General features: G+C 42.4%; 1 protein-coding gene across 4 annotated transcripts in view; it reads right to left on the bottom strand.

Moving 5' to 3' along the window:
- Positions 1 to 1,863: 1,863 nt before the first annotated feature.
- The window catches only part of MYH10 (myosin heavy chain 10), a 111,467-nt gene continuing 100,268 nt past the window's right edge, over positions 1,864 to 13,062 (bottom strand). For all 4 annotated transcript variants that reach the window (XM_061616517.1, XM_061616518.1, XM_061616520.1 and 1 more), the window contains 8 exons: positions 9,157 to 9,318; positions 8,752 to 8,880; positions 7,116 to 7,204; positions 6,465 to 6,588; positions 6,172 to 6,380; positions 5,194 to 5,302; positions 3,853 to 4,025; positions 1,864 to 3,299 (listed from right to left, as the gene is read on the bottom strand). In XM_061616517.1, coding sequence (XP_061472501.1) covers positions 3,155 to 3,299; positions 3,853 to 4,025; positions 5,194 to 5,302; positions 6,172 to 6,380; positions 6,465 to 6,588; positions 7,116 to 7,204; positions 8,752 to 8,880; positions 9,157 to 9,318 — 1,140 coding nt within the window. In that variant the 3' untranslated portion in view covers positions 1,864 to 3,154. The remainder of the gene's footprint in view (positions 3,300 to 3,852; positions 4,026 to 5,193; positions 5,303 to 6,171; positions 6,381 to 6,464; positions 6,589 to 7,115; positions 7,205 to 8,751; positions 8,881 to 9,156; positions 9,319 to 13,062) is intronic.

The following is a 13,062-nucleotide window of genomic DNA, read 5'->3' as shown; positions in this document are numbered from 1 at the left end:
ATCTAACTGTTCTTTGCTTAGATAAGAAGCTATATGGTTGAATGTACTACTAGGATTTTGGACAAGACATATTTGTAGTTACAAACATTCATTCTAGTAAGATTTTTCTCATCTCTTACTGTGAAGGACCAAATATGATAGTCATTTCCAGACAAAACAGTTAATATTGTAGCATGTAAGTAATCCACTGCCTGCTGCATACAGCAGTTTTAGGATTAAGAACAGATTAATGGAAACAAAATATATGCTGGCCCTTGTCCCCTATTAACTTTATGTGCTCCCTTTTGCATGGGTTTACCAAGTCTGAGGCCTCCCATATTATATATCTGGCTATGATAAGTTGCTAGTAGTACATCTCTCCTCCTCCCGGGACCTGTTGTAACTTAGTAGTAGATCACATGCTTTACATGCAAGGTCCCCCAAATTCAATCCATGGTGTCCTGAAATAGGGCTGCAAAAGATTCCAGCCTGAAATGTGCCCATCAATGTCAGCATTGAACTAGATGGACCAAGGTACTTGAACAGCTTCTTACATTCTCAGGGCTCATGTTTAAGATGACTTAACAGCACAATCTTACGCATATATTCTAAGGTGAATACATAGGATTACAGTCAAGTCCTGGCTATTTGAGTTGATTAGGGAGACTGCAGTGGCATAAAACAGATTGATTTCTACTTCCGAACAGGCAATGCAATCCACAGTGAATAGTGAGGGGAGACTTCCTTGCTTTTAGACATGGAAGGCTGAATTGGGAGATTTCATGTACAATTTCAAGCAGAATTGTAGATTGGGCCTGCAGGAAATATACCAGGCTTTTAAAAATAACTGCTTGTGCACACACACATACTTTATGAATACTTTGCACAAGTAGTATTCTACCCTGACCTTGGTTAGAAATCCACTGCTGTGCATGTGTTGCCTCCAAAGCTATCCATGGATGAGTAGAATGGACTTCTGCTCAGGCAATGGGACTTCCACCTTTCTCTCCATCCCCTGTACCTACATGCACCCTTAAAATCTGCTCCAGGTAGAGCAGAAGCCTGCTTGTACAATACTAGATTCCTCCCGAATGTGTGTAATCATCCTGCAGTACTATATTACTTGACATGAGAACATCTTCTGTCACTGAGGTCCCTGAAGGTAAATTGCAGGTTTTTTTTTTTAAAGGATGCTTTTTTCCTTTAGGCCTATGCCATTGATTCTTATGGCTATATGAATACACATGCTGTCAGTTTAGTTTGTCCAAATCATGATCTTATAGAGCCTCATTATATTTCACTATTACCCTTTCTAACTCACAGAAGTTTTGTTTTAAGATTTTCATTCAAGTTCTAAACTAGGTGTGGGGAACCTCTAGCCCTCCAGCCGTTTGAGCTACAACTCCCATCATCCCTGGCCTTTAGGCAAGCTTACAGGGACTGATGGGAGTTGTAGTTCAGCAACAGCTGGAGGGTCAGAGGTTCCCTGCATCTGTTCTAAATGAGAAAATGGGACAAGGCACAAGAAATAAGGACACATATTGCATTACCATGTACTATTGATCCCCCCCCCAATAATTGTGACTAGTAGTCCTTGCTTTGTGTGTTGGCTGCTGAACTCAGCACACTTGTTTTTCAAATGCTAAAAGATAACTTACAACCAAACAAAATGAATTCTTGAAATAATTAGCGTCCATCACTTGATATAAGATTCAAAAGGAATTCAGTATTTAACCCTCCTGTAGTTCTTCAGACCATCTTTAGAGAAGGTGTGCATCCTATAAGATTATGAACAGGCATAAACCTGGAAGTTTCAGTTGTCAGTTTCTATTTGAGTTTAGGAGGGAGAAAGCATCTCTTCTAAGAAAGCAGCCCAAGCATTAATGGGTCTATAGAATGAATAAATTTATTGTCTTACAAAAATCATTGTCTAGAAATATGGAAATACAAAGAAACAAGGTATTTGCAGTCAGATGCCTGGTGGTCAACAGCCAGTTATGATTAAGAAATACCCAAATCCACAAGAACAAAAGCTTTGTAACAGATGTTAAAGCTCTTAACCAAAGAAAAATACTTCTTTCAAGCATGTTGCAAAAGATCAAAATTTCATAGTTAACACTGATTTCTTATCACTGAATGTCAATACCACTTGGACTAGAAGAGGTGTAACATGATGAGGAACAAAATCAATACATTAAATCATTGTTATAGGCAAGTTATATATGTAACATTGTCTTAGTACTGTAGTGTCTAAGGCACTTTCTGTAGATGTCAGTTCACAGCTATGACATAGAATGATACTAGCTAGGTGCAGTTAACACTGTCCAAATGAAAGTTGAAAAAAGGGAGAGGGTAGTTCCACTGGTGTATCCATTTACAAGCAATGCCCACATGCTGTCCTCTGGCAGACACACTGATGATGGACATTAAGATAGCTGGCAAGAGCTTTGGCTCTAGGCTTACAGTTCAGTCCAGCGAGAAAGCAATTGGTGGGTGCCTGTGGGAAGGAATCTAATTTCCATGCTGAGACTATCCAGTTTGCACTGAGCACTATTAATAGGTAGAAAATGTTTTGTATATTGTCTCTATCTGCCGGGACATAGCACTGACTCAATTTGGAAGTCTGATGGTGGACAAGTGTTCATTATATAGCATAAACCGCTGGCTGGTAATGATGCTACTCTCAACTGTGCCCCCCCGCCCCAAATCCCCTTAGGGCATTTTCACAGTTAATGAGTTAAGTCTATCATAAAATGATAGGAAAAAGCCACAGTCAGATCTGGTACATGAGGAGAACTAGCCAGAAACTTCTGCATGGAAATGGCATAATAGAAAATACAGATGGAGAACCCTTCTATCACCCTGTGCCTTAGAAAATGGCTTTACAATAGATACCTGGAAAACAAAAAACACTGAACAGACACATTTTAGTACATATAAGAAGCAGTGGTACCTATATCCAAAACAGGTTATATCATGGCAAAGCCATGCAGCAGGATGCTGTGGCTGACCTGCAGTGCATGACCTAGTAGTGTCCCAGATTTGCCTAAGGCAAGTCTAAGGCCACAAGGCAATTTGGTGGCCAGTAAGATCCTCATCTTCCTCATCCTCTTCCAAATGCTTGGAGCGAAAGTCACACTGGTGGGAACACCAGTTGTACACTATGGTGGGGTGTCTACTCTGTATGGGCAACCTGAGGTTCGTTGATATCACTGCCCTTGCTCTCTGCATCATCATCTGAAAGCTCCAGGGAAGTCCCTTCAATGTGCAGTTGGCGCCTCCCAGATCGGCTGGAGGAAAACGTTACTGGGCCACCCCTCCTGTAAGAGTGTACAAGGAGTGACTGTTGGGAATAGATCGCCCTTTGCTGTACACAGAAAGCTACTGGGATGATGGTGAAATCCAGCTACCCACAATGCACCAAACTCCCATGAGCACAGATTAGTTCCCCCCACCTCTGTGTTAAGGTCATGGTGCTGACAGATAAGAATCATATCATCACTTTAATAATTTATATTTCCAGAGCTAGACCTTACCTACAACTCTGTCCATATGTAGATACAGCTTGGGAAATTTTTCTTAACTCCTGCACCAATTGATGAGAGCACAGAGTGGTGCAATTTTTACTAAGCAGCCCACACTCAGACAAAATGAAGCAGCAAAATGACCTAATGCTCTGATCTGATGTTAATTTTGGTTACTCAATAGCACCCTGCCCATTATATTCTAGACCGTATTAGGGGCAAACTGTCATGAAGTACAGGAGGGAGGGAGCTAGAAATGAGGAACAGATGAGCGCCTCACAACTTCTGAAGGAGCTGTCTTGAAACATTTGCCCACACTTGCCTCCCCTGTTTCCATCATGTCACTCACCTTAGCCTGTTCTTCAGAGTGCTGACCTCCCTGCTAAGACCTTCATTGGCTTCAGTGGCATCATCTAGCTCACGCTGGAGCTTACGACGTGAGGCATTAGCACGTGTGGCCTCCTCCTCTGCCTCTTCCAGTTGCCGCTTGAGCTGTTTCATCCTAGCATTGGCCTTTTCCATCTACATAACATAACCAGAAGCAGGCCCCAAGAAGCAAACATCCATCATTTATTTATTATTTTATTTATTTATTATTTAATTTCTATCCTGCCCTTCCTCCCAGCAGGAGCTCAGGGCGGCAAACAGAAGCGCATTAGACACACAACTCATGATTAGAACTTCTCTTTTTTCTTTCTTTCATTAATATACAACTCTGATCTAACTAGAGCAAGGTTATATTCCCCTTTTGAGATTCTTTGTTAGAGACCTAACAATCTTTTCATCTGCATCCGCCAAGGGATGCCCACATGGCTGTGTTACAAGTTCATTCACTTTTAAAAGACAGCCAGTGCTGACTATCCAGTGCTGGCTGCCTGTGCTGCTCACTCACATTGGACAAAACCTTGGTGGAGCTCTTCTCACCATAAGGAAAAAGAATCCCGCCTGAGGGACTGAATGGGAGAAATTGCATGTTCCAGAAATGGCATTCTCCGGTAGCTACTTTGCAGTCATCTGCAATGGCTATAGACTGTGAGGCAAGAGAAGCAGCACCCTGAATAGAGTACAGGAGTGAAAAGAGTACTTGCACAGACTCCCCTGACTCTGCATCCAAGTGAACGTGATTCATAGCAGCAAAAATGCTGCAGAGAATATGCACATGCCTGCTCACTTCAAAAACTGCCTAGAGAATATTGGCCAAGGATGGGGAATCTATTTCAGTCTGAGGGCCACATTCCCTTCTGGGGCCATGTGCCAGTGATGGGCAGCATCAGAAGCAAATGAATTCAATTCGTCACCAGAGGGACAATGAATTCAAATGTTACCTTTTTTTAAGGTAACATTCTTTCTCTCTCTATTCCTCATCCAGGCCAGCAGGAAGCATTATCAGAGTTCAAGGACACTTCAGCAATAAAAAGAACACCCAAGAAGAACACAATGTAGGGCCAGTGGGGGGGTATGGGCAAGTAGTGTTCCAAGGACCAGACAGAGGGGCCTGGAGAGCCCCATTCAGCCTCCAGTCCGAAGGTTCCCCACTCCTGATACAGAACTTATTAAGCCTCCCTTTGTCCATTAACAGGGGAAGTTTTGTGAAGCACCAATTGTTGTGGTTGCTGGCTGGGTACTAAAGTCTTCAGCCAGTCAGGCACCAAGACAGTGGAGCTTCTAAGCAGAACAGGCAGTTCCTCACCTGTTCCTTGTACTGGTCTGCATGTCGCCGCTCATCCTCCACCTGCATGAATACCTCCTTCAGTTTCTTCTCTGTTCGACGTACTAGCTTGTTGGCTGCTGCCCTCTCCCTAGGGTAATTCAACAGAGCAAAATCACTCAGCGTGACATCAAAAAGGTATCAGAGTAGTCATTAGTGTAGTCCAGCCCAAATGTATACCAGCCACAGATGAAGGTTCAGGTGCCATGAACCATCAGCAGAGAAACAATCCCTACTGAGGATAATTAGCTACTGGGCTAGGTTCAAACTGCTGATACTACTGTACAAAGCACTAATCATTCCCTACATACCAATCAATCACTATATTCTGCATGAGTGCCATTCCTGCAGGTATCATCCTATTAGGAGGCCCATTCTGCCTGTTGGAATAAGGCCTTTAGTATGGCAGCACCCACTTTTAAAACTTGCTCCCACTTTATATCAAGACAAATGCCTTCTCAATTGTCTTTCCTGTACTTACTAAAGACATTCCTCTTCCAACAAGCCTTCGAAATTTTTTATTTCAGTTGGTATCTGCTTTAGATTTGAATTGTTTTTATGTTTGTGCTATTGTTTTAAACTGTTTTTATATTTATAATTGTTTTTATATATGCTACGGTCTTAACTGTTTTTATTTATGTTATTTTATTTGTAAATTACTTTGGGATAAATAAAGTTACTGGGTTCCCTTGGGCACCTACAGGAACAATTCACACACCAAGGAGTGCTAACATCAAAGCAATAAATCACACTATTTGAAATGAAAATGGTAAGATCACACAAATCCCTGCACGGCATCATTATTCCTTCGGCTTGAAAGTTTCTTGCTTGATCGCAATCTAGTTTCATTAATAGCTACCAGAAAAGGACATTCAGAACGAATTATTCTAATTGTACTTTCCCAAAATTAAATCATGATTTGGCCTCCTGTAAACACTATTTTCTGCGCTCCTTGCTTACTTAGCCTCCTGTTCCAGTTGTTCTTCTAGTTGCCCAATCTTTGCTTCCAGGGCCGAAATGGTTGCCTTGAACTTGGACTTTACGGAACCTTCCAGTTCCTGCAGCTTGGCTTTCAACTCTTTGTTGTGCCGCTCTAGATGCTGACGTGCATTCTCACTCTTCTGGGCAGCACTCCGCTCTGCGGCCAGCTCAGAGTTCAGAGTGTCAACCTTTAGGAAGGCAAGCAGTTGATAAATGATCTCATCCCTTTAAGGAGAAAACAGAAAATATCCAACTGATGCACAAAGCATTACCTGTAGAGTGGTTTTGCGGAAACGATCATTGAGGAGCTCCATGTTGCTCTGCTCTTCCTCTAGTTCTTCCTCCAGCTGTGCAATTCGGGCTTCCAGGCGGCGCTTCTCATCAAGCAAGGCAGATCTACAGATGGAGACAACTGAGGATCACTACAAACTAAAGCCAAGATCCTGATGATATCCAGGTAGCTATCACAAATAGCTAAGCTTGTGCAGCAACTGCTGTGTATACAGAATGCTTATACCACCTAACTGGACAAAAACATTAGGGGAGCGCCAAAATGAACGCAGACCAGGAAGAGGGGAACCCTCAGGGTGCCAAACCAAACCAAAATGCAGGGTTGAAAAAGTAATAAAAATGATTTATTGCAAGCCAACGTGTTTGGGGTTAACACACAACCCTTTATCAAGGGCAATCTTACGAAAGCTTGAAACTGATTTCTTATAAACATAATAAGCAAAAATCACAGGAGCAACTAACTCTATAGAGTTTTAAGCTTTCATAAGACTGCCCTTGATATATTGTGTGTTATCCCAAAATGTGTTGGGTTGCAATAAATCCTTATTACTTTTTCAACCCTGCATTTTGTTGTGGTTTGGCATACCATCTAGTGCCTGCTGTCCGTGAAAAGACTATCAAGTGAAACTTACTTTCCAGAGGCACTATTGGCAATTTCATCAGCCAGCTCATCCCGCTCTTGCTCTGCATGGCGTCTGGCTCTCTCTGAGGCAGCAAGTTCCTGAAAAGGTATTAATAGGCATCTCACTAGTTTCAGCAAGCAAAACCATTTTCAAACAAAGCGCTACCACATTATGCCTAATATCATCAAAGCTCACTATCAAATGGCAGCCTGTGCTTTAAAAATCCCATACATTTGGCTTCTAGTCTAGTTATTCCAACCATGTCATGAAATTCCCTAATTTAATGCTACCTGCCACTTTCCAATAAACAATCAGAACGACCTTGTGCTACTCAAGTCTACCAGAGATAGCTGAGCAATCTCCTTTTTAATTAGCCCCTTTTGAATCCAACCTCCTGGTCTTCACAAAATGAGATCTTACTGTTAAGGTGTTGGACTATGACCTGGGAGACCAGGGTTTGAATCCCCACACAGCCATGAAGCTCACTGGGTGACTTTGGGCCAGTCACTGCCTCTCAGCCTCAGGGAGAGGCAATGGTAAACCCCCTCTGAGTACCGCTTACCATGAAAACCCTATTCATAGAGTTGCCATAAGTCAGAATTGACTTGAAGGCAGTCCATTTCCATTTTACTGCCAACAGACAAAGGGGCCTGGATATCAGCAACTATTTCTACTGAAGGGAGAACTGTAACAACAATGTTAAAAATGGCATATTTTCCCCTATGCTTCCCCCTCCATTTGACATCCAAGAAGGCTTTGGGAATCTTGGGACAACTAAAGGAGATACTATATTAAGTGATGCACCTATGTTACACTGTTCAGTGTTGTTTTAATTGGTAAACTGTTTTTATTTTCTTTGGTAACACCTACTTGCTGTTTTCTTCTTTGTTTATTTCACTTTCTTCTTTTTATATTTCTCTTGAATATTTTACTCAGTTGGATTTCTGGCTGACTTTTTCTGGTTCTTATACAGGGCCTGAATAGCCCTCTGTTACTGTGGACCATTTGGCTACAGTACCAGTTTCCAGCCAGAGACATTAAAAAGGGAGGATGAGCTAGCATTTGGCCAGAAGGAGGCTTGAAACCTCTGGCTGGCAGTTTACCCTACTCCTGAGTAAACAAGACATACCACAGACATACACTCACACCCTGATAAGGAGAATGGGGTGGCAGCCAGGTGGACACATTGCTAGAGGCTAACTTTATAGAGTTGGTGCTGGAATGGAGGGCACTAATCAGTCACTCCCATATGAGGTTATTCATCCAGGATATAAATTTCCCCCTCTCTCAGGGCTCATCTATCATGTCAGCTCTGGGTAGTATTCAATGCTACTAGTCCTACTTGGAGTTAGACCCACTGAAGTTGATAGCCATGAGTAGGTTAGGTTCGTTAATTTCAATGTGTCTAATTGAAATAGCATCCTCTGACTATATTGTTGCCTAGCCCAAGAGGATTTAACATTGAAGCCAGACTCTACCAGCTTCTTGAAAGTGATCAGATCAACTACTTCAAATACATGAAACATTTTAGGATACATTTTAAAAGCTCTAAAAACCCACTGAACTGCAAAGCATCTATCAAATACACTCTCTGTGGCCCTGCCTTAAGCCACAGGTATATGTCACAAAGCTTTCAACACCATACCTCTTGCAGCTGAAGAATTTCTGCTTCAAGGCTCTTGAGCTTTTTCTCGTTCTCCTTTGACTGAGCAAAGATTTCATCTCTAGAAGCCCGGGCCTCTTCTAGTTCACGCTGATAATCTTTCATCTGAGCCTTAAATTTACAAGGTAAGAACAGGCATCTTAGATCAAGGTAAGGGATTTGTTCTGAGAACTTGGCCAACCAATCACACTCTCGGAACCTACTCTACACACCTAGAATATCAGTTTCCATTAGATCCTGTTTCTATTAATGTTTACCAGTCCTATTCCAGTCGTCAATTTCTCTTTCTCTGTTACAGTAAGGGCAGACTGATAAGGACTTTGGGCTATAATATTTTTGTATACATGTTCTCATGCTCATTCTCATTTGTAGAGTAGTTGTGCACACCTGCAATTTGCGCAACTGCTTGATTGCTTCATCACGGGCCTTGTTTGCAGCCTCGATCTGAGATTCTAGGTCTTTCAGATCTGCCTCCATTTTCTTCTTGGATGCCACAGCCAAAGCACGCTGCTTCCTCTCATCTTCCAATTCTGCTTCCAACTCTCTGACCTACAGAGTTAACAAACAACAAGCAAAACAGGAAAACAAAAGAGAAGAATTCAGAATTAACCCAGCAGTATGAAGTTGCCTATAATGAAGGATGAAGTCCAGTAAAAACATTTGGGTACTATTTAATAAAAAAATAAACTACAGGATCCACATGCCCTTATGAGGATACCATAAAGAAAACCCTCTGATAATCCTCATCAGTTCCTTCAGGAGACAAATTCTTCCCGATGACAAGCCAAGCAGAGGGTATATAAGTCGACAAACATTCTGCAGAACTGTGTGGGCTAAAATCAGCAACGTTTTCACTTGTTCAGTGATTTTATGAGCAGTTTTTCATTCAGAACTTCTATCACCCTTGATCCATAGCTCCTGTGCATAAGCTAATATTCCAGCTTATTAAGTTGCTTTTCAGCAAAAGAAGCCAATCATAATTGTTAATCTCATGCTGAGGCCAAAAGGTTACACTTGTTCATGGTGCATCTGTTCCCAAAATGGAGACAATAAAAGCTTTGTGTTATCTCATTAATTCTTCAAAGCAAAATGAAAAGTAATTTATGATCAACTATGCGAAAAACTAGAGAAGAGCTCATAAATGACTTAATAATGTGTTTTGCCACAGGACCAAATTTTTAAAAAAAGAGGCCAAGAATTTGGTATTATTTCCTGAATCAGAACTTAAGACATTTTCTTAACATACTATTTCTAACATTTTTTAGAAATACTCAAAGCAGCTTTCAAATAGTAAAAGCAACAATCTAACAGTCTAAAATATAAGATGACAACCAAGTTTAATAAGGATTTGAGTGCTGCTGCTTTTTACAACACTATCCCAGAAGCCCACTTTAAAAAAAAAAAAAGTGCAGCCAGTGCAAAATGTGGTGGTGTGCCTGCTTACTGGGGCAGGGTATCACCAACATGTCACCCCACTGCTGAAAGAACTGCACTGGCTACCATTAGCTACTGGGCCAAGTTCAGTGTTCTGGTTTTGGTTTACAAAGTCCTATGCAGCTTGGGAACAGGATACCTGAAAGACCGTCTTATCCCTTATATGTCCAGTCGATCACTGCGCTCTGCAGGTGAGGGCCTCATGTGTATACCATTTCATCAGGAGGTCCGTTCTGCACACCATAGGAAGCAGACCTTTAGTGTTGTGGCACCTACTCTTTGGAATTCCCTCCCCTTAAATATTAGGCAGGTACCATCTCTGTTATCTTTTCAGTGCCTAGTGAAGACTTTCCTCTTTCAACAAGCCTTTTGGGTAATAAGATAACAAACCTTATCCCAGTCTATGTCTGTGTTGGAATTGCTTTTCAATATGTTTTTAAAGCAGTTTCTTTTTTAAAAGATGTTTTTAAAAACATTTTGTTTTTAAAAACATTAAACAAAATATCTTTAAAAATATTTTGTTTTAAAATGTTTTAGTGTGTTTGTATTTGTTGCTCTTGGCTCCTTCTGGGAGGAACTGTGGGTTATAAATTAAATAAATAAATAAAAAAGCTGCAATGAAGCCAGTTGTATCTTTCCTTGTGAATCTGATTCAGATAAGTACAATGACTGAAGAGGCCCTGTCTCTGGTGTCCGTCCTCTCTAATACAATGAATGAGGCAGGAAAAGAGCCTAAGAAGTGGAATGTAATTTGTGGGCAAGCTCATTCAGGGAATGGTGATTAAGGTACTGTGGTCTCAAACTGATTTGGGATTTAGGCCCTGAATTGAGCCTACAAGCGAATGGGTAATAGTGCAGCTGGTTAAGTGATCCAGTCTGCCCTCTTCAGTCAAATCCTTGACAATCATATTCTGAACCAGTTGAAGTTTCTGGACTGTCTTTAAGGACAGACTCAGTGTCATGGCCCCGTCGGAGGACTCATCAGACGAGGATGACTCGGGAGTAACAGCAACAGACCCAGAAGGAGAAACGGAGGAAACTCCTGAGAACCCAGCTCCTTCTCCCCTTCAGCTGCAGAGCACCCCAGACACAGCTGAAGCCCTTCAGCCAGATGCAAACAGTGAACAGGATACTCCCCCCTCACCTGCAGAACGTAGACAACAGAAGGTCAGGCAGAAGAGGGGCAGGCCTGTCCACTTAAGGCCAAAACGCTGATGGCTCACACCTGCTGACAAACCTGCTCCTTAAAAGACAAACCTTGGCTTCAGCTTGTTGCTGACTACAACATCAGGCGTGGCTTTGTGTGTTTCCAGATTCCCTGAACCTTATCTTGGACTGACCTCTTGGCAATTGAACCCGGACCTCTACTGACCTCGCTTCTGGACTTCTGGCTTGGCACGTAAGCTTGGAAAGGGCCTTGCCCTTATCATGCTTCATCCTTGTTAGCCTGGCAGATTTACGACCAAGCTGCCAGCTAAGGACTTTCCCACCCCGGGTAATACCCAGGAATTTCCAGCCCCGCCTGCACTGCTGTCTCAGTGCAGAGCTGACACTCATCCTGAGAATGTTTAAAAAGCCCCAGTGTGGAAGTGAGGTGCATGAATGACTAAGACCAGGACTAGTTTCTCCAGGAAGAGGGCACATCTGGTTCTTAAGATGAAGCTGGTAAAAGGGTACTCCAGGCCACTGCAGCCATCTGAGGACTGAGAAGAAGTGCTAGATCCAGGAGCACCCCCAGGCTGTGAACCTGCTGCACTGGGGATGTGAAACCCCATTTGGTATGGGCTAGACATCCTATTTCTGGCTCAAAGGAACCCCCAGCCAGCAGTACCTCCATCTTGTCTGGATTAAGCTTCAGTTAAATTGGCCCAGAACTGTTGTCATTTCCAGAATCAAAAGATGGAAATGAGAAATAAAGCTAGGTATCATTTGCATATTGGTGACACCCTACCCCAAATCTGCACATATCCTCACAGAGCAGTTTCTGCTTATTTCATTGCCATAGCTCTTCATAAAACTAAGGAATTATTTTGCAGTTGTGAAGTGGAATAAGGGGGTCTTGGTGCCATTGTGTCTACAGCCCAAGTCACCTCCAAGTTCCAGGGAACGAAAAGGGCAACTGGACCAACCATATCAGACAGAAAATCCGCAAGAGACACTAGGAAACTGCCTACATCCAGCTGCCAAGGTGGGCCACTAAGTAGGTCCCCCGCTCCTGCAGACACTAACTCCACTCTAAACTTAAATCAGGTCATCATTGTCCATGGGAAGGGCACCCTCTCTCTGGCCAGATTGGAAAACTAAATCAAGACTATGACCTGCTACGTGCACTGGGCAAGAGACAGGCCCCATGGTCATTATGACAGCCATCACATGCTGAGTCACACCTGACAATGAATTACTGGTGCAGATGCTGGAAGCCCCACAGAACCGTAGATCTGGAAGTCTTCAACACCATCACCAATACTACCTCTTGTCAGCAAAAGCTTGAAGACTATTGAGCAATGGAATGGCAGAAATCCCAATTCAGTCTTGTAGATCCAACTTCAAGGACACACACTAGTAATTGGAAGACTACCAGGACAGGACACCTGGAAATGGAGATGTATCTGATAGACCAGGTCAATCTATCCTTCACAAGTCTGGGCTACTGCTGCAGGAAAATTCCTGGTGGGCATAATTGAAAGATATGTTCAGACCATCTGCACTAAACAAAATTCATACATAATGGGAATAGCTAGCAATCTGTGGTCTTTGTTTACAGCTATTAAATCAACAGTTCCTCCTTCACTACTTCCATATTCCTGGAGCCCAGCACTTCTGTAACTTAGAGTAACAGAAAAGAAGCTGTAGATTCTT

Source organism: Rhineura floridana, chromosome 3 (genome assembly GCF_030035675.1).
Source record: "Rhineura floridana isolate rRhiFlo1 chromosome 3, rRhiFlo1.hap2, whole genome shotgun sequence".
Lineage (NCBI taxonomy): Eukaryota > Metazoa > Chordata > Lepidosauria > Squamata > Rhineuridae > Rhineura > Rhineura floridana.
Note: the sequence above shows the minus strand (reverse complement) of the source record. Positions and strands in the feature narration are given on the sequence as shown.